Source organism: Loxodonta africana, chromosome 3, assembly GCF_030014295.1.
Source record: "Loxodonta africana isolate mLoxAfr1 chromosome 3, mLoxAfr1.hap2, whole genome shotgun sequence".
Taxonomy (NCBI): domain Eukaryota; kingdom Metazoa; phylum Chordata; class Mammalia; order Proboscidea; family Elephantidae; genus Loxodonta; species Loxodonta africana.
Window position 1 is genome coordinate 52,264,449 of NC_087344.1, and position 21,070 is coordinate 52,285,518.

The following is a 21,070-nucleotide window of genomic DNA, read 5'->3' on the forward strand; positions in this document are numbered from 1 at the left end:
AAAGAGTTTCTCTCAGAGTTTTAGCTGCCAGTTAGCCACTCCTGAAGCTTGCTGGGGACTTGACCTGGTCAAAACTGCAAGAAAATAGGGAAATAAAACAAATGGGAACTTCACCCCTGTGCAGGTTTCTTCTCTAGGTTTTGACTTTCCTCCCTAATAAGTCTGCCCCACCCTCCCTTTTTCTTCTTTTTGGAGTCCTCAAGAATTTGATTTTTGAAAACTTTTTCTGGAATTTTTAGTTGTATTCAGTGGGAGAGAAGGCTGTTGTAGGGCTTTATCTTGGCTGGCACTTGAACCTGCAATAACGTTCTTCATGGTACTTTTGCTGATTCATGATTTAAGAAAGTGCATTGTGTTGGTTGTCATGTCCTTTAATTTTGAACACTTCATTAACATTGCCTTGTTTTGTCATTACCGGTGGTTTTGAAGAGCACAGGCCAGTTTTTTTGTAGAATATGTCTCATCTCTTGCCCTCTTAGCCTCATCATTTCAATGAAACTGTTTTTGCTGAAGTTAGTAATGAGTTCTATGTTGCTAAATCCACTGGGTGTTTCTTTGTCTTTATCTTAGTTTCTCAGCACATTTGATTCCTCCCTTCTAGAAATATTTTATCTGCTTAGGCTCTGGCACATGACTACCTCTGGGTTTCCTTGCTATATTCCTGGCCACCCCTTCTCAGTCCCCTTCACTGGTTCCTTCTCAAAGATTGACCTCTGGACCTTAGAGTGCCCTCCGCCTCAGTATTTAGCTACACTAACTCCCTTGATCTTCTCCAACATCATAACTTTAAATTTCATCCATTTAATGAATCCCAGTTATACCTCTAGCTCAGACACCTTCTCTGAGCTCCGTTCTGTGGGCATCTTCATGCAAGTCTACTTAACATACATCTCAAACTTAACATGTTCAAAATAACATTCCTGATTTCCTCCATACCCCCAACCTGTCCCTCCTATAGTCTTTTCCATCTTAGACAATGGATACTTCATTCTTAGCTTTCCTTGGAGTCTTCCTTCTTTCTTCTCCTGGTCTACACTCCAGTGTATGAGCCTTTCTTAAATGTTATCTGGAATCTGATGATTTCTTTCCCTCTTTGACATCACTTCCATCTCCTACTTCTACTCTTGCTTCTTATCTTCTTCATCTCAGCCCAAATGATCCTTCTACAACTTAGAACAGATCAGTCCTGTGTTCAACCCCCTACTGGTTTCTTACATCATTATGCAAAAGAATACAAAGGCCTGAAAGGCCCTTACAAGATCTTCAACACATCCTGCCCCCAACTCACCATGTCTTATCTATACTGGCCTCCTGGCTATCCCTGGAACAGATCTAGTTGTTCCTTCCCCAGGACCTTTGCACTTGCTGTTCTCTTGGCTTGGAATGTCTTGGCGCAATGGTTAAGAGCTACAGCTGCTAACCAAAAGGTCAGCAGTTCGAATCCACCAGCTGCTCCTTGGAAACCCTATGGGGCAATTCTACTCTGTCCTATAGTGTTGCTGTCAGTCAGAATGGACTAGATGGCAATGGTTTATATATATATATATGTGTGTGTGTATATACGTGTGTATATATATATATATATATATATATAGTGGTTATGAGCTATGACTGCAACCAAGAGGTTGGTATTTCAGATTCACCAGCCACTCCTTGGAGACCCTATGGGGCAGTTCTACTCTGTCCTATAGGGTCGTTACGAGTCAGAATTGACTCAATGGCAACAGGTTATTCTCTCACTTTATTCAAGTCTCTGCTTAAATATTCCCTTATTATAGAGAGGCCTTTTCTGACTACCCTATTTATAATAATACCATGCCTCTGTGGCCCCTACACTCCCTGTCCCTCTTACGAGAATTTATTTTTCCCCATTGTACTCCATCTCCTTTGGCATGATGTATTTGATCTGTTGCTTACTGATTTTTTTACTTCAAGATAATGTAAGCTCCAGGCGGGCAGGAGCCATATCAGTCTTATTCACTGTAAATTGCCAGCATATGGAATAGTTTTTAACATATAGTAAGAGACCCTGACTGACACAGTTAAGCCCTTACTAACTGAAATGTTGGTTTGAGCCCACTAAGAGGCACTTCAGAAAAAGGTGTGGTGATCTGCTTCTGAAAAGTCACAGCCGTGAAAACCCTGTGGATCATAGTTCTACTCTGCACATATGGGGTCAACATGAGTCGGAATCAACTCGATGGTAACTTTTTTTTTTCCTAGTTTAGGTACTTGGCAGGGATTTGTAGACTAGATGACCGAGTAAAAATGCTCTTGAATATCTAGATGTCATCTCTGTCCTCACAGCCGACTCCTTGGAGCCACCCAAATTTTCTTCCAGCATCACGGTCCAGAAGAGGGATGGAGAGATGGCCCCTGTCTCCTACCCTGATGCTCCCAGGCCAGGTCAGTGGGACCACCAGCCTGGAGTCTCCCTCAATGAGCATCCTGATTGACAATGAGAGTGGAGAACACCCTGCCAGCATCTCCTGTGACTCCAAATGCCAGGACCAAGGAAGCATTTATCAATCATCCCCCTCTCTTGATGTGGGAGAGGCTGGTGGCAGGGGAGCTGGCTTCCTGGAATGTCATCCAGGCATCTGGTTCTCCATCACTCTGGCTGATTCAGTGTGAGAAATCCATCATTCGGCTTGCCAGCAGGCGAGGGAGGAGGCTTGGCTGCCTTGGCTCCATCTCTCTCCTCCTTTTCCCTCTCAGGGCTGATTAAAGGTGGTGAAGCCTAATCACTGCCCCAAGGTTGATGAGAGCGAGGACCCACTGGCCAGGGCTGGGCAGCAGCTGTCATGCTCAATAGCGATGGGCAGATGAAGCTGCTGTCTAGAAACTGAAGCCAAACAGATCGCTGGCAGAATGACAGCCAGGAGAGTGGCCTTGGGGCTGAACTGTCTCCTGATGTCTCTCGACATCCACGAGACATCTACAGGCCGAGTCTGCTGTCTGCAAGGTGATATTATAAATCTTTCCTAGAGTATCCCATATATACTCAGCTTTCCCAGTTTTTAAAATTAAGTTAACTTACAGTAAAAGTCACCATTTTTAGTGTTTATTTGTGGGAGCTTTGACAAATGCATACAGACACGGACTTACCACCACAATCAAGATACAGCATAGTTGCATCCCAAACCCAACCCACCCCAGTGCCATCGAGTCACTTCCAACCCATGGCCTCGAGTGTTACAGAGTAGAACTGCCCATAGGTTTCTTGTCTGTGATCTTATAGAAGCAGATCGCCAAGCCTTTCTAACGCAGCACCACTGGGTAGGTTTGAGCCATCAACTTCTTTTTTTTAATATTCTTTTATCTTTATTTGTTTTAATTTTTATTGTGCTTTAAGTGAAAGTTTACAAATCCAGTCAGTCTCTCATACCTTGCTATATACCCTTAGGAAACCCTGGTGGCATAGAGGTTAAGTGCTATGGCTGCTAACCAAAGGGTCGGCAGTTCGAATCCACCAGGCGCTCTTTGGAAACTCTATGGGGCAGTTCTACTCTGTCCTACAGGGTTGCTATGAGTCGGAATCGACTCGACGGCACTGGGTTTGATTTTTGGTTTTGGATATATTCTTAGTTGCTCTCCCCCTAATGAGACAGCATACCCCTTCTCTCCACCCTCTAGCTCCATGTCCATTCACCCAGCTTCTGTCTCTTTCTGCCATCTCATCTCCCCTCCAGACAGGAGCTGCCCGTATTGTCCCATGTGTCTACTTGATCCAAGAAGCTCACTCCTCACCAGTATCATTTTCTATCTTATAGCCCAGTCCAATCCCTGTCTGAAGAGTTGGCTATGGGAATGGTTCCAGTCTTGGGCTAACAGAAGGTCTGGGACCATGACCTCTGGGGTCCTTCTAGTCTAGACAGATCACTTTTTATGAGAATTTGAGTTCTGCATCCTACTGCTCTCCTGCTCCTTCAGGGGTTCTCTGTTGTGTTCCCTATTGGGGCAGTCATCGGTTATAGCTGGGCACCATCTAGTTCTTCTGGTCTCAGGCTGATATAATCTCTGATTTATGTGGCCCTTTCTGTCTCTTGGGCTCATAATTACCTTGTGTCTTTGGCGTTCTTCATTCTCCTTCGATCTAGGTGGGTTGAGACCAGTTGATGCATCTTAGGTGGCTGCTTGCTAGTGTTTAAGACCCCAGACGCCACTCTCCAAAGTGGGATGCAGAATGTTTTCTTAATAGATTTTATTATGCCAATTGTCCTAGATGTCCCCTGAAACCATGGTCCCCAAACCCCTGCTCCTGCTACGCAGGCCTTCAAAGTGTTCAGTTTATTCAGGAAACTTCTTTGCTTTTGTTTTAGTCCAGTTGTGCAGACTTCTCCTGTATTGTGTGTTATCTTTCCTTTCACCTAAAATAGTTCTTGTCTACTATCTAATTAGTGAAATATCCTTCTCCCTCCCTCCCTCCCCACTCTCGTAACCATCAAAGAATATTTTCTTCTGTTTAAACTACTTCTAGAGTTCCTATAATAGTGGTCTCATACGATATTTGTCCTTTTGCAGCTGACTAATTTCATTCAGCATAATGCCTTCCAGATTCCTCCATGTTATGAAATGTTTCACAGATTCATTATTGTTCTTTACTGATGCGTAGTATTCCACTGTGTGAATATACCATAATTTATCCATTCATCTGCTGATGGCCACGTTGGTTGCTTCCATCTTTTTGCTATGGTAAACAGTGCTGCAATGAACATGGGCGTGCATATATCTGTTCGTGTAAAGGCTCTTATTTCTCTAGGATATATTCCAAGGAGTGGGATTGCTGGATCATATGGTAGCTCTGTTTCTAGCTTTTCAAGGAAGCACCAAATCAATTTCCAAAGTGGCTGTACCATTTTACATTCCCACCAGCAGTGTATGAGTGTTCCAGTCTCTCCACAACCTCTCCAACATTTATTTTGTGTTTTTTGGATTAATGCCAGCCTTGTTGGAGATGGAATCTCATTATAGTTTTGATTTGCATTTCTCTAATGGCTAATGATCATGAGCATTTCCTCATATATCTGTTAGCTACCTGAATGTCCTCTTTAGTGAAGTGCCTGTTCATATCCTTTGCCCATTTTTTCATTGGGTTTTTTGTCTTTTTTTGAGTTTTTGCAGTATTATGTAGATTTTAGAGATCAGACGCTGATTGGCAATTTCATAGCTAAAAACTTCTTCCCAGTCTGTAGGTGGTCTTTTTACTCTTTTGGTGAAGTCTTTGGATGAGCATAGGTGTTTGATTTTTAGGAGCTCCCAGTTATCTAGTTTCTCTTCTGGTGTTTGTGCATCGTTAGTAATGTTTTGTACACTGTTTATGCCATATATTAGAGCTCCTAGCATTGTGCCTAGTTTTTCTTCCATGATCTTTATCGTTTTAGATTTTATATTTAGGTCTTTCATCCATTTTGAGTTACTTTTTGTGCATGGTGTGAGGTATGGGTCTTGTTTCATTTTTTTGCAGATGGATGTCTAGTTATACCAGCACCATTTGTTAAAAAGACTGTCTTTTCCCCATTTAACTGACTTTGGGCCTTTGTCAAATATCAGCTGCTCATATGTGGATGGATTTATGTCTGGATTCTCAATTCTGTTCCATCTGTTGTTGTACCAGTACCAGGCTGTATTCTTACTACAGTGGTGGTATAATAGGCCCTAAAATCAGGTAGGGTGAGGCCTCCCACTTTCTTCTTCTTTTTCAGTATGCTTTACTTATCTGGGGCCTCTTTCCCTTCCATATGAAGTTGATGATTTTTTTCTCCATCCTGTTCTTTTTTGATTGTTGTTTGCTTGATATATTTTTTTCCATCCTTTGAGTTTTAGTTTGTGTCTTTAAGTCTAAGTTTTGTCTCTTGTAGGCAGCATATAGACGGATCATGTTCTTTTATCCATTCTGCCACTCTATGTCTCTTTATTGGCATATCTAGTCCAGTTATATTCAGTGTAATTATGGATAGGTATGAGTTTAATGTTGACATTTTGATGTCTTTTTTTGTGTGTTGTTGACTGTTTCTTTTTCCCACTTAATTTTTTGTGCTGAGTAGTTTATCTTTATATATTGTCTTTTTCTCTTATTTGTTGTTGTTGATCTTGTTTTTGCTGAGTCTTCATTTTTTTCTTGTATTTTATTTTGATGAGTAGTATTGTTAGTCTCCTTTGTGGTTACCTTAATATTTACCCCTATTTTTCTAAGTTTAAACCTAACTTTTATTTCTTTTGTATAGCCTTGATTTCCTCTCCATATGAAAGATCTATGACATCATTTCTGACTCTCTCTTTGTTGTTTTAATGTTGTCTTCTTTTAAGTAATGGCATCACTGTTTCCCTGTTTTGAGCGTTTTTTTAATCTTGATTTATTTTTGTAATTTCCATCTGGGTTGAGATCTGTTTGCTGTGTCCCGTGTTCTAGTCTTGGGTTGATATATGATATTAGTGCTTTTCTAACCAGAAAACTCCCTTTAGTATTTCTCCCAGTTTTGATTTGGTTTCTACAAATTCCCTAAACTTCCGTTTGTCTGGAAATGTCCTAATTTCGCCTTCATATTTAAGAGACAGTTTTGCTGCATATATGATTTTTTCCTTCAATGCTTTGCGTACGTCATTCTATTGCCTTCTTGCCTGCATTATTTCTGCTGAGTAGTCTGAACTTATTCTTATTGACTCTCCTTTGTAGGTGACTCTTTGTTTATCCCTGGCCACTCTTTATCTTTGGTTTTGGTGAGTTTGATTATAATATGTCTTGGTGACATTCTTTTGAGATCTACCTTATGCGGAGTTCGATGAGCTTCTTGGATAGATATCCTTTCACAATATCAGAGAAGTTTTCCGCCAACAAATCTTTAACAATTTTTTCTGTATCTTCTGTTATTCCTCCCTGTTCTGGTACTCCAATCACTCGTAGGTTATTTCTCTTGATAGAATCCCACATAATTCTTAGGGTTTCTTCATTTTTTTTGAAATTCTTTTTATCTGATTTTTCTTTGAATATATTGGTGCCAAGTGTTTTATCTTCAGTCTGATTAATTCTGCCTTCCACTTCCTTAATTCTTCTCCTCTGACTTTCGATTGAGTTGTCTAATCCTGTAATTTTATTGTTAAATCTTCAGAATTTCTGATTGCTGTCTCTATGGATTCTTGCAGCTTGTTAAATTTTTCATTATGTTCTTGAATAACCTTCTTAATTTTTTCAACTGCGTTATCTGTGTGTTCCTTGGCTTGTTCTGCGTTTTGCCTGATCTTGTTCCTGATGCCTTGAAGGGTTCTGTATTAGTCGTTTGTATTCTCCATTTGGTAATTCCAGGAAGACACCTTCATCCAGAGCTTATTGAAGCACTCATGGTCTGCGTCTTTATGTGATTTGATACTGACTGTTGTCTCTGAGCTGTCTATAAGTTATTTATTGGTTTATTTTGTTTGCTTACTATATCCTAGTTTCTTGCCTTGTTTTGTTTTGAGATGCCCAGATAGGCTGCTTGAGTGACCTAGCTTGATTGTTTTTGCCTTTAAAGCTCTAACGTCCTGTCACCAGATGGCTAGAGCTATTTCCAGGTATATGAGCCTAGGAGTCTATTCACTTTTCTTGTATGGATTCAGCTCAGGTGTCCAGGTGGTTGGTCATCAAGTGTGTGGTACAGGTTCTGTCCTACAGCCTCAGAGGGGCAGGGGTGATTGGTGTAGGTACAGGTATGTGGTTGCAGCAGGGGGTCACGCTCTGAACAAGGCAGGGGACTGACAACTGTCCCCCAAGTATCTATGAGGAAAGCACATCCCTGTTCCCTAGAGTGCACAGGTGGGTGGGTTCTGCAGCCAGACCATGGGCACCCAATGCTTTTGGTTGTAAGGACTGGGAGGTACCACTTATCCTTGGACCCCTGTTGTGGGTGGCTAGGTTATGTGGGTGGAGCCACCAGTCTTTAGGGCCACAATGTGGTTAGGCGAGGACCCTGTTTAATAGGCAAAGTGGTGTCAAACATCAAGTACCCACCTTTCCACCACATAACTGAAACAGTTGTAGTCTGCCAACAAGGGCCTGTGTTATTGATTCGTGCCAGTAATGCTGGAGTAAGATGGTATTTTTTTGTAGGTTTTAGAAATTTGTCTGATTTATAATAGCCAATTTTTTTTCACAGTCTGTAGGTTCTCTTTTTACTCTTTTGGTGAAGTCTTTTGATGAGCCTAAGTGTTTAATTTTTAGAAGATCCTGGTTATTTAGCTTATCCTCTGGAACTTGTGTGTTGTTGGTTGCAGTTTGTATCCCGTTAATGCTGTGTATTAGGGCCTCTAGCATTGATCCTATTTTTTCTTCTATGAACTTCATTATTTTGGGCTTTATATTTAGGTCTTTGAACCATTTTGAGTTAGTTTTTATATGTGGTGTGAGGTATGGGTCCTGTTTCATCTTTTTGCAGATGGACATCCAGTTTTGCTGGTACCATTTATTAAAAAGACTGTCTTTTCCCCATCTGATGGACTTTGGGTCCTTGTTGAAGATCAGGTGACCTTAGGTAGATAGATTTACATCTGGGTTCTCAATTTTGTTCCCTTGGTCAATGTATCTGTCCTTGTTCCAGTATCAGGCTGTTTGGCTACTGTAGCTTTATACTATGTTCCTGAGGTCAGGTAGTGTGAGTCCTCCTACTTTATTCTTCTTCTTCAATAGTGCTTTACTTATCTGGGGCTTCTTCCCTTTATGTATAAAGTTGATGGTAAGTTTTTCCATCTCTTTAAAGAATGTTGTTGGTATTTGAATTGGGATTGCATTGTATTTGTAAATTGCTTTGGTAGAATTGTCATTTTCACAGTATCGAGTCTACCTATCCATGGTATGTTTTTCCATTTATGTAGATCTCTTTTGGTTTCTTGCAGTAGTGTTTTGTAGTTTTCTTTGTATAGGTCTTTTACATCCCTGGTTAGATTTATTCCCATGTATTTTATTTTTTTAGGGGCTATTATAAATGGTGTTTTTTTTCCTGATTTCATTTTCATCGTTCTCTTTATTGGTGTATAGGAATCCAACTTATTTTCGTATGTTTATCTTGTATCATGCTACTCTGAGGAATCTTTCTATTAGTTCCAGTAGGTTTCTTGTGGAGTCTTTTGAGTTTTCTATGTATAGTATCATATCATCCACAGATAGGGAGAGTTTAACTTCTTTATTACCAATTTGGGTGCCCTTTTTTTCTTTTTATTTCTGTTTCTTGCCTCATTGCTCTAGCTAGGACTTCCAACACAATGTTAAATAGGAGTGGTGATAAAGGGCATCCTTGTGTTGTTCCTGTTCTCAAGAAGAGTGTTTCCAGCCTCTGTCCATTAAGAATGATATTGGCTGTTGGTTTTGCATATATGCCCTTTATTATGTTGAGAGATTTTCCTTCTATACCTATGTTATTGAGAGTTTTTGTCAGAAATGGGTGTTGGACTTCGTTGAATGTCTTTTCTGCATGATTGAGAAGATCATGTGATTCTTTTCTTTTTATTTATGTGGTGGATTAGGTTGATTGATTTTCTAATATTGAACCATCCTTGCATACCTGGTATGAATCCTACTTGGTTGTAGCATATTATTTTTTTGATATGCTGCTGAATTCTGTTGGCTAGAATTTTGTTGAGAATTTTTGCGTTTATATTCATGAGAGATATTGGTGTGTAATTTTCTTTTTTTGTGGTGTCTTTGCCTGGTTTTTGTATCAGAGTTATGCTGGCTTTGTAGAATCAACTCGAAAATATCGCTTCCTTTTCTGTGTTCTGAAGTAGTTTGAGCAGTAGTGGTGTAAGCTCTTCTCTGAATGTTTGGTAGAATTTTCCAGTAGCCATGTGGGCCAGGATTTTTTTTTTTGTTGGGAGTTTTTTAAAATTACCTTTTCATTCTCTTCTCTTGTTATAGGTCTGTTCAGATTTTCAACATCATTTTGTGTTAGTTTGGGTAGGTAGTGTTTTTCTAGAAATTATAGTTTTTCATAGTACTCTGTTATGATCCTTTTTATCTCAGTTGGGTCTGTTGTAATGTCCCCCATTTCATTTCTTATTTGGTTAATTTGCATCCTCTCATGTTGTTCTTTTGTCAGTTTTGAGCCACCAACTTTTTAGGTTAGTACTCAAGCACAAGCCATTTGCACCACCTTGGGAACCCTGGTGGTGTAGTGGTTAAGAGCTACAGCTGCTAACCAAAAGATCAGCAGTTCAAATCCACCAGGTGCTCCTTGGAAACTCTGTGGGACAGTTCTACTGTGTCCTATAGGGTCACTATAAGTTGGAATCGACTCAACGGTAACTGGTTTGGTTTTTTTTTTTTTTAGAGACCTATAATTGCATCACCTCTCCCAAATTCCACCATGCCTGTTTGTTATCAATCCCTTTCACCACCTCTGGCTACTGGCAACAATTGATCTGTTTTCTGTTTGTATAATTTTGCTTTTTCTAGAATGTCATATGAATGGGATCATACAGTACGTAGCCTTTTGAGTCTGGTTTCTTTCACTCAGTTTAATGCATTAGAAATTCATCCATGTCGTATGTATTGGCTATTTGTTCATTTTTATGGATTGAATTGAATTCAATTCAATTGAATGGATGAATTCATTCAATTGAATGGGTGTTTACCTATTCATTTTCCATTTGAAGGATATTTGGGTTGTTTCTGGTTTTTTGTGGTTTGGAATAAAGCAAGTATAAATATGCATATAAAAGTTTTTGTGTGGATATAAGTTTTTATTTCTCTTAGGTAAATACCTAGGAGTGGAATTGCTATGTCATGTGATAGATATATGTTTTTATAGTCTCACCAGCAGTGTATGAGGGTTCCAGTCCCTCCATATCTTCTTCAGTACTTGGTGTGATCAATCTTTTTAATTTTGGCCATTCTAATAGGTATGTGGTGGTATTTAATTGTGTTTTTAATTTACATTTCCCTAATGACTAATTATGTTAAACATCTTGTCAAGTGCTTATTTGCCATCAATGTATTTTCTTTGGTGAAGTGTCTGTTCAAATCTTTTGCCCATTTTAGAACTGGGTTGTTTGTTTTTCTTATTTTTGAGTTTTGAGAGTTCTTTATATACTCTGGATACAAGATCCCCATCTGTAAGATGAGTGTAAAAATGGGACATGCCTCACAGACTTATGTTAAAGATTAAATGTGTCAAAATACTAGTTTGAGTCATAAGAATTTGCTGATTTATAACCATTTTTGACCTATACAAAGGGCAATTTTACATAGTTGAGTATAATATGTAAAATATTCCTTGTAGTGGTAGGTAGAGGGTATGTACGCTAGAAATAGTAGCTGCAGCTACTATCATCATCATCATTATTATCATTGTTACTGCTTCTGCTGCTGTTACTACTATACTAATATTAGTATTGAAGGCAGTGGCTCCTGAGGCTGTTCTTTCCTGCTCCCCAAGTCCTCTGCTCAGGCAGCCAACTTTCACCAAGTCCTTCCTGTGTGCCAAGCTTCTTGCTAAGTCTGCAAAAACTAATAAGACCCAACCTTTGCTCTTGTGGAGCAGAAATGCCACCTGGTATAATAGGTGCAACAGAGGAAACTTGATGAGAACGAGGATACTGGCAGGCCTTCCCAAGTAAGGCCTGTTAGTTGGGCCTTGTAGGATGATTGGGGGTTTGAGATGGAATAACATGCCAAGCACAGGTTAGAGCTTGTGCAAGGCTTGGAAGGGGGAATAAGCAAGCTTCAGGGAGAACCTGAGGCTGTGAGTGTGGGGCTGGGAAGCAGCCTATGGTGGCCTAGAAAGTGTTCATCAATACCCCCTACCTCATCTTTCCATAGGTGGCCCTAGTTTTCCAGACATTCTCGGGGAGCCACATCCAGAAGACCTCTCCATTTACCTCTGCCATGGGCTCAAGAACCATTATCATTGACCACGGGTCTGGCTTTCTGAAGGCTGGGTTGTCAGGTTGGAATGAACCCCAGATGGTTTTCCCGAGCATTGTGAACTACATACCGTGCCGGGAAAACCCCGGCCCAAGCTACGCCCGGAGACGCGTGAGTCTGGGCATTGACTTCTGCCATCCTGACACCTTCAGCTACCCCATAGAGCGCGGCCGGGTGCTCAACTGGGAGGGCGTGGAGCACATCTGGACATTTGTCTTGGAGAAACACAGGCAGGAACAAGAGGACTTCCCAGTGATGATCACTGAGAGCCCTCTGAGGGAGCCTTCGGACCGACGGAAGACTATGGAGGTAAGACCTTCTCTGGGCTGCCTTCACTGGGACTGGGGAGGAGGCTATACTGGGGAGCATTGTGTCTGGATGTGACAGGTGTTGAGAATTCAGCTTCTTGAAGCATTTGTCCAACAACACTTCCTGGGAATCTAGTATGTGCCTGGAGCCCTGGTGGCGAAGTGGTTAAGAGTTCAGGCTGCTAACCAAAACGTCAGCAGTCAGAATCCACCAGCTGCTCCTTGGAAACTCTATGGGACAGTTTTACCCTGTCCTATAGGGTTGCTATGAGTTGGAATTGACTTAATTGCACATAACAACAACAGTATGTGTGCCCAGGCCCCTGGGTGGCACAAGTGGTTTGCGATTGGCTACTTTACCTAAAGATTGGTAGTTCCAACGCAACCAGTGCCACAAAAGTAAGGGCCTGGCAATCTGCTTCTGTAAGGATTATAACCAAGAAAACCCTATGGAGCAGTTCTACTCTATAGTATATGGGGTTGCCATGAGTTGGAATCGACTTGATGGCAACCAGTTTTTTTTTTTTTTTTAGCATGTGCCCAGCACAGTGCTAGGGAAGAGGGGCTTATAGAGGCTCCTCCTGTGGAGGAAGACACAGCAATTAAAATATTCTGTGGATAGGGCGCAAGAGAGGAGATACTGGATATTCATTCATGGATGCCATAAATGTTCACAGACAAGTGTTCTGGCCCTCACAGAGCTTACATTCTGAGGGAAAACTCAGAACACGAATAAGCTAACAAAACAAATTTCAGATAGTGATCAGTTCTAGAAAAAATATCGAGAGGTAGCTGACTAATGGGGAGTGAAAGAGAGCCTTTGAGAGGTGGTCAAGGAGGGCTTCTCTGAGGAGTTGACTTCAGCCAGTGAAGCTGGAGCCCAGTAAGTGGGAGAGGGGGTGGCAGGAGGCAAGTGGGATGGTGAGGTCAGCAGATGCTTGGGGGAGCGTTTGGGTTTTATTCGAAATCAAGAGTAAGACGGCCTATGGGACAAATCTGTTTTTGTAAATAAAGCTTTATTGGACTAGAGCCACACCAATAATTTGCATATTGTCATGACTTCTTTCACACTCCAACAGCGGAGCTGAGTAATTGCAACAGATACTGTATGTCCTGCAAAGGCTAAGAAATTTACAATTGTAGGTTTGCTAGATGACATACAGGATGCCCAGATAGATTTAAATTTCAGATAAACAGCAAGTAATTTTATGGTATAAGTATGTCCCAAATATTATATGGGACATACTTATACTGAGAAAGTATTTGTTGTTTATCTGAAATTCAAATTTAACTGGGCATCCTGTATTTTATTTGCAAAACCTGGCAACAGTATCTGGTCCTTTACAGAAAAAGTTTGCTGAGCCCTATTCTCAATGAATGGAGGCTCCTGGAGAGTTTCAAGAGAAAGAGTGATATCTGATTTTCTGTTTTAAAAGGATGACCCTGGCTGCTGTTTAAGAAGTGGATGATTGGGGGGGAACAATATTCTGAGAGTGGGAATGGAGGGGCTACCCCTTCCATTGAAGGGACAAGATAGGCCTGCTGGGTCCTGAAGAGGTAAGTAAGTGGCCAACGACCACAGACTGGTGGACAGTTATAGTCCTTCTCTACCCAGAGGTTCAGATCCCTGCCAGAGGTGGGGACTGGGTGGGTGGGCGGGGGGCTGTAAATATCCAAAGGATCCCTGGATGGTGCAAATGGTTTGCACTTGACTACTAACCTAAAAAAGCTGGCGATTCAAACCCACCCAATGGCACTGTGGAAGAAAGGCCTGGCAACCTGCTTCTGTAAGGATTACAGCCAAGAAAACCCTATGGAGCAGTTCTCCTCTATAACACATGGCTCACCGCAAGTTGGAATCAATTCAATGGCAAGAGGGGTATAGATCCAGGGGTTGATAGGGCAGGGGGAAAAAGTCAGCCCAGAGATTTTGCCAAACCCTGAATATTGAAATTACAGTTTTACCTTGAAGTTTGGAGAGTTATTATGAAAAAAAAAAAAACTTCCCCTAAAAGGCAGTGAGTGCATTTCTTTCTTTCTACCCCCACATTTTGGAGGCAGCGGTGAATGTGCAGTGCTTGTTTCTTTTATAATCTCTTCTAAAGGGATGATTCAGGCTGCAAACCTGCCCACTTCCTGGAGTCTGACAGCTCTTCCCCTTTCTCCACCAACACAGTCTGAAGGGCCACCATCAAACAAGCTCTGAGTGCAGATCCAGCTCCATAACTAGCTCTCTAGAGCCTCCTCTTGTCCCCACAGGATGAGCTCCAGAACCCCAGAACCGACATCCTAGGGCCAGCCTGTGAGTCTCCTCGAGTGGAGGTCTATGCGGTTGTCCACTTTGAGAGCTGAGCATGTCGTATAGTCTTGGGGAAATAGAAGACAGTCCAAGCCCTGTGTTCGGGGAAAATGCACTGAATGTATCTCCCTTCTTGCAGATTATGTTTGAGTTGCTGGATGTTCCTTCTGTCCTCCTGGCTGACCAGCTGGAGATGTCACTGTATGCCTCTGGCCTCCTGACTGGCGTAGTGGTTGATTCCGGCTATGGCCTGACCCGTGTAAAATCTTTCCATCTGGGTCGTCCGTTGCCCTCAAGCTGTAAGACGCTGGAGTTTGCCGGCCAGGATCTCTCTGCTTACCTCTTCAAGAGCCTCTTTAAGGAAGACTGCAACCGGCACAACCTGTTTCAGCTAGAGACGGTCGCCACGACCCAGATGGGCAAGTGCTACGTGCCACAGAATTTGGCAGAGGCACTGGACTTTCGTCAGAGCCTGCCCAGTGGCTCCGACGAGAGCAACATCTACCAGCTCCCCGATGGCACACCAGTGGAGCTGACGCCCATGCAGCGACTTGCTCCTGAGATGTTCTTCAGTCCCCAGGTGTTCGACCTGCCAGGGCCCAGCATCTCCCAGGCCTTCGCGGAGTCCATGGAGACCTGTGACGCCACAATGCACCCACTGCTGATGTCCCATGTGGTGGCCTGTGGGGGGAACACTCTGTACCATGGTTTCACCAAGCGCTTGTATGAGGAGCTGGCTGCCTATCACTTTTCTACCACTGAGGCTATAATCTGGGGGGGTTCCAATCGAAACTTTAGCGTCTGGTTAGGAGCGTCTGTGGTGGCTCATCTTTCTACTTACAGGTCCGAGTGGATGACCAGAGAGGAGTATGACGAGAGTATGAGGTTGTGACCTGTTGGATTTTAGCAAAATGTTCTGGATGACCAGAGAGGAGTATGACGAGAGTATGAGGTTGTGACCTGTTGGATTTTAGCAAAATGAACATGGAGTTAGCTCATTTTGGAACTATGAAGTCATGAAGTTTTAGGTTCTAGAGTTTTATCTTGTTTCCAGAGTGGCATCCAACCCATAGGAGCAGGGTGTCATCCCTGGAAACCCTAAAGGGGGGCAGTTTCCCAGGGGTGACCTGTCATTGAGGCAGGAGTAGCCATCTGCCAACTCCATACCCAATAGCCATTTATTTTTCACCAGCATTTCCCTTGGGTTGTTCTATTCTTCCTGGTTGAGTAGGTTTTAACTGAGATCTTTTGCTAGGCTTCTCAATTATTTTTGACTAGGAGAAGGGGAGGGTGGGATGGGGAGAGTTGTGGTTTTTAGCCCTACAGGTCCTTTCTGGCCAGGGAAGAATTGCCACCGGTGAGTCTGGGGTGTTTTCCCATCTATGGCCAGGATCTTGTTTTGTATATGCAATTAAAGAACTTGTTTGAAACCAGTGCTGGCCCCTGTGATGGATGGCAGAGGATGGGGGGCCCCAGGGAGACCCAGCATGATGCCCTTATCATAGGTCCAGGAAGGGTGAGTAGGAGAGCGAGCAGGGAGGAAGCCAGGCAGGTCTGAAGAGTTCAGATCCTTGTCAACAGTGGTTACCAATGAGAAGAATGGTTAAGGGCCTGGAGCCTCCTGTTGTTCCGCTGCCTTGTCCTCTCCATTCATTCTAACCGCCAATTGCGGTTGAGTCATATGTGTTCCTATGTACGTCACAGTGGAACTGTGCTCCATGGAGTTTTCAATGATGGTTTTTTGGAGTTAGATCACCAGGCCTTTTTTCCAAGGTACCTCTGGGTGGACTCGAACCTCCACCCTTTCATTTAACAGCCAAACACATTAACTGTTTACACCACCTAAAGACTCCCCATTCGTTCTCGATACCCTAACGTGCTGTTAAACTTTGAGTTCCTATTAGTTTAGTATTTACTCAATAAATATTTGAGAACACACTGTATGCCAGGTACTGGGCTAGGCATGGAACTTTGGGGTGAAAAAGATACACAAGGCTTCTGTTCTCAAGGAGATTACAGTCTACTGTGGGGACGCAGATAATAAATGTGTGCATTTCAGATGATGAAGAATGAAATGAATCAAGTGTACCAAGATAATGTGATCTGGGGGGGTAAAAGGAACGGCTGTTTTAGATGAAATAGACTGAGATGGAGACCACTTGGACCTCCAGTAACAGTGTCCTCTCCGCCCTCTCTGTGCTGTGAGACTATACTTTGCAGATCCTCAGCGCTTAGGTAGGTAGGCCACGTGACAGTTCTGTCAATTCCCCTGACCCCTAAAATATCTTGTCTTAGCATCTAGTGCTGCCATAACAGAAACACCACAAGTGGTTGGCTTTAATAAAGACAAATTTATCTCTTACGGTAAAGTAGGCTGGAAGCCCAAATTTAAGGCGTCAGCCCCAGGGGAAGGCTTTCTCTTTCCATCAGTTCTGGAGGAAGATCCTCGTCCTCAAACTTCCCATGGTCAAGGGGCTTCTCAGGCACAAGGACCCCAGGTCCAAAGGATGCACTCTGCTCCCAGTGCTGCTTTCTTGGTGGTTTGAGGCCCCCAGCTCTCTGCTTGCTTCCCTTACCTTTTATCTCTTGAGAGATAGAAGGTAGTACAGGCTACACCCCAGGGAAAATCCTTTTACATTGGATCAGGAATGTGTCCTGAACAAGGGTGTTACATCCCACCCTAATCCTCTTAACCACAGGCAGAGGTTATGATTTATAATACATAGGAAAATCACTCAATGGATGATAACCATGTATGGCCTAACCAAGTTGACACATATTTTGGGGGGACGCAATTCAATCCATGGCACATCTAATCAGCGTATGGGATACAGAGGATCCAGTAGAGGCCTCAGAAGCTTCCATCTGGCAGAACTACTAGAAGGAAGGCCCCCCTCTCCAGTCCCCACCCCCCCCACCCACCGACCTGTGCTGGATTGGGACATGAGCAAGAATCTATTATGTTCAGTCATTGAGATTTGGGGGTTGTTTGTTATAGCAGCGGTTTTGCTTATTCTGACTAATACAGAGAAAGTGGCCACAACTTACTATTTATTTAACAAACTTTTTTTTTTTTGGTAAATGGCAGAACAAGGGTTTGAACTCGATCTGAGCCCTTGACCACTGTTGTTTGGCTGCTCCCTATCACCTTGTGAAAGGGGCTCCGGCTTTTTGATATTAAGAGCTGGAATAGAGTAGTGAGCTGAGGACTGAAGCCCAAGGAACCGCAATGTTTCAGGGGCAGGTGGAAGAATTTAGAAGCCAGAGTCCAGCTCACCTTGTCTTTGACCACACGAACCATTTTCTCTCAGCCACAACTTTATCTCCAAATGGGGGCCGTCATTGGTCCCCAGGAGAAGAAATGGGGACCTAGAATGGTGGCTGCTTAGTGGAGCAGCTGAGAACCAGCCTGGTGCAGGCCCCAGGGACTTGGAGTCAGACATGAGTTGCAAGCTGGCTCTGTCATTAGCTGAGCTAGCTCCTTGAGCGTGTTGCTTAACCTGTCAGGTGTAAAACTGGAGTAAGTCTTCCCCCCTTTGGGGATTTGGGGTTGAGGGTAAACTAAGTTGAGGGCTGAGAAGTCACATTGAAAACTAGAAACTGCTATTGAAATATGAGGTGCGACTTTAAAATTTTGTAATTTGATGTCACTCTCATACTAATCAGAAGTGTTAACAACAGCAGCTGCCATCGTCTCTCCAGGCATTGTGGTAAGTACTTTACAAATGGAGTCACATGTCACGTTTAATCCTGATATGCACATGGAAAAAATGAGTGATATTTCATCCCAGTTTACAAGTAAGAAAACTTAAGTTCAAGTTCACACTGAAGCTAATAATAATAATGGACTGTCACAGTTAAGAATGGATTTAGCATTCCTAGAAAACTAGACTAAAGGGAGCTTAAACAGATAGGAATTTATTTGTCTCAAGCAACAGTGACATACATACCTACATCATCAAGGACTCCTAGCTTTCTGTTTTTGTTGTGTAGGCTTGTTGCCTCATGGTCACAAAATAGCTGCAGCACCTCCAGGCATCACATCCACATTTCCTGCAGGGAAAGGAGGTGTGAAGAGAGTGCGCCATCTGAGTCTGTCCCTTTATGTTAGGAAAGCCTCACCCATTCTGCTTATGGCTCATGACTTGAAGGTTGCTGAAAGAAAGAGAGTAGGTACATGGGCACTGGGTGAGCCGATCCGTCGTGTCTGCCCCTTGTCAGCAGAGGGATTGAATCTAGGTCTGTCCATACTAAAAACCCACAATGCCAAACAGCCTTCCCAGCTTGCTGGGCCCTGTTGGATTCCTTGGCTTTAGAAAGGAAGTGTGACTTTTTTCCAGACTCCAGTGAAAGCTACTTTTGGGTGGCAATCAAGGTGTTGACATATTCAGCAGTAATCTTTACACTTGAAACTGGTGTATTTGTTCACAGTAGAGCCTTAAAAAGGCAGAAGGGGGGAAACTCAGAAATGAGAGGAGGGAACTGGAGGGAAGATGGGCAAGGGGTATTTTCCTTCCTTACTCAGCTCTGGGCAACTGTCATCAGAACACTTTTTCTCATTTTATTCCGAATGCAACATTTAACCTTTCTGTTCAAGCATCAAATCTGGCTGCCTGGTGTATAATTACGAACTTTACTTCGCCTTCTCTCCCCCTCCCCCACCCTGAAAGCATTTAAAACTCTCTCGCTGGGTACCATCTCTGTCCTCTGACACTCCAATTAAATTAAAAATAGCAGCTCCATGGGGCTGTGCGGGGCCATCAACCTAACCTGGAACTGCTGGCATACCAGGCCTGGCAGGGCGGTGATTGGTGCCTAGAAGATGCCTGCCAGCTCCAGCATGGCCTGGCAGCTGCTCCAAGCTGGGAGAGGCTTATCCTCCACCAGGGGTCTGGGGCTGCCTGCCAGGGACAGCCAGGTGCAGGGGGGTGGGAGGCAGGGTCTTGGCAGCTGAGGGGGGTGGGAGCTGGGTGGGACTGGCAGGGAGGACAAAGGAAGGACCCCCAGGAGGGCCGTCCCCAGGTGAGAGGGTGCAGTCCTGCCAGTTTCTCCTTCTGCTGCCAAGGCTGGGGCTTGGCACTCTTGTACTTGGGTTTGGGTGGGGATGGATACCCAAGTTTCCTGAGATAACCCTGGAAGAAGCTTTAGGTCATTCTGATGCTGAGAACAAAGTCAATGTTGGCACTGAGCAGGTTCTTATTGTCTCTCCCACCTCTCAGTCCCCTTTCATAGAGAGGCATGTAATGGAATAGATAAGGGCATGAACTCTGAAGCCAGGCTGCCTGGATTGGAATCCCTGCTCTGCTGCTTTCCAGCTCTGTTACCTTGGGGGAAGTTACTTAACCTCTCTGTGCCTGTTTTCCCATCTAAAATGGAAACACTAATTATGCCCACCTCAGGGTGGTTTTAACGAGTACCATATGGTTTTGATGAGTTAACATACCTTAAGCACTCAGCAAGTGCCAGACACAAAAAGGGCTAGCTATTATCATTTCTGTGCACACCTGCCTTGATTGACCAAGGCCTTAGACAAAAACCTGGCTCCTCTGTTTTTCAACTTGCTCCCTTGCAGGTAGGTGCCAGTGAGACAAAATGAATAAAACATACTTAATAAAGTGCTTGCTTGCTTTTCAGAGGGAGGCATTGCAGGGTATTGTCATTGTTTTCCTTGTCTGAGTGAGGAGGTAGAATCACACCCTGTACACACAGGCAACACAGAGGGAGTGACGGACCCCAGGAAGAAGTGGACAGATACAGCGGGTTTTCTGTAGGAACTGATGCCTGAAATGATTCTTGCCTGAGAAGCAGGACTTTGCACATGCTGTTTCTTTAGTTTGGAATGCTCATCCTCACGAATGCCCCCATAGTTGTCTTTGACAACCTGGCATGGGGGGTTGGTAAATAGATGGAACATTTAGAATGGCTGCAGAACAAAGGTTGCCAGGACAGGAGGGAGCGGGGAGAGAGATGAAGGTGGAGAGGCTAACAGGGCCAGCTCTCAAAGGACATCGACCACCACGCTAAGGACTGAGGACTTATCCTGAGTGAGATGGGGAGACCTGTCAGAATTGTGAGCAGAGACATGACATCACTTGAATAATTAGAGTTCTGGGTGCAGCTTGGAGAATGTCCCAGAGAAGGATCAGATCACAGCGATGATGTAAATCCTGAAAATGGACACTTCATTAGACTCTAGGCTAAACATCCTATTTTCTAGGAACCTTGATACTTTGTAATGCCTTAGGTTAAGGATGTTGTATTGGTGGTACTTGGGGTCATGGTAGGCTTGAGGGGCCAACACATCTTCCTTCTGATTGTCCCACAGTGGCTGCCAGTGGTTGTCAACTTTAGAGTACTGGGCCTGGGTGATATAAAGAGAGGCAGTCTAGGGTGCAGGACTTGGGGAGAGTTGTCTCTAAGGTGGGTAAGGTGGGTAAATGAGATGAATTCATGCTGAGGCCTAGACACTGGAAATCTATGCTTGGTTTCATTCCCTTTCAGCACTGGAGGTCTTGGACAGCTCCCGGGACTTGTTCCTTCACCTCATTTCTGATCTCCTATTCCAAGAAG

At 43.4% G+C, this 21,070-nt stretch overlaps 1 protein-coding gene across 1 annotated transcript; it reads left to right on the plus strand.

Annotated features, from left to right (window-relative positions):
• The first annotated feature begins 11,563 nt into the window (after positions 1–11,563).
• Positions 11,564–15,682, plus strand: ACTL8 (actin like 8). Its single transcript, XM_003413440.3, has 2 exons — positions 11,564–12,202; positions 14,640–15,682. Exons 1-2 carry the CDS (start codon positions 11,855–11,857, stop codon positions 15,390–15,392), a joined length of 1,101 nt encoding a protein of 366 aa, XP_003413488.1. The 5' UTR covers positions 11,564–11,854; the 3' UTR covers positions 15,393–15,682.
• The last annotated feature ends 5,388 nt before the right edge of the window (positions 15,683–21,070 follow it).

Excerpts from the sequence above, each read along its gene's own strand:
- ACTL8 (XM_003413440.3), top strand. The coding sequence starts at position 11,855 with ATGGGCTCAAGAACCATTATCATTGACCACGGGTCTGGCTTTCTGAAG. Across the intron at positions 12,203-14,639 it reads ACCGACGGAAGACTATGGAG|ATTATGTTTGAGTTGCTGGA; the intron begins GTAAGACCTTCT and ends CCCTTCTTGCAG.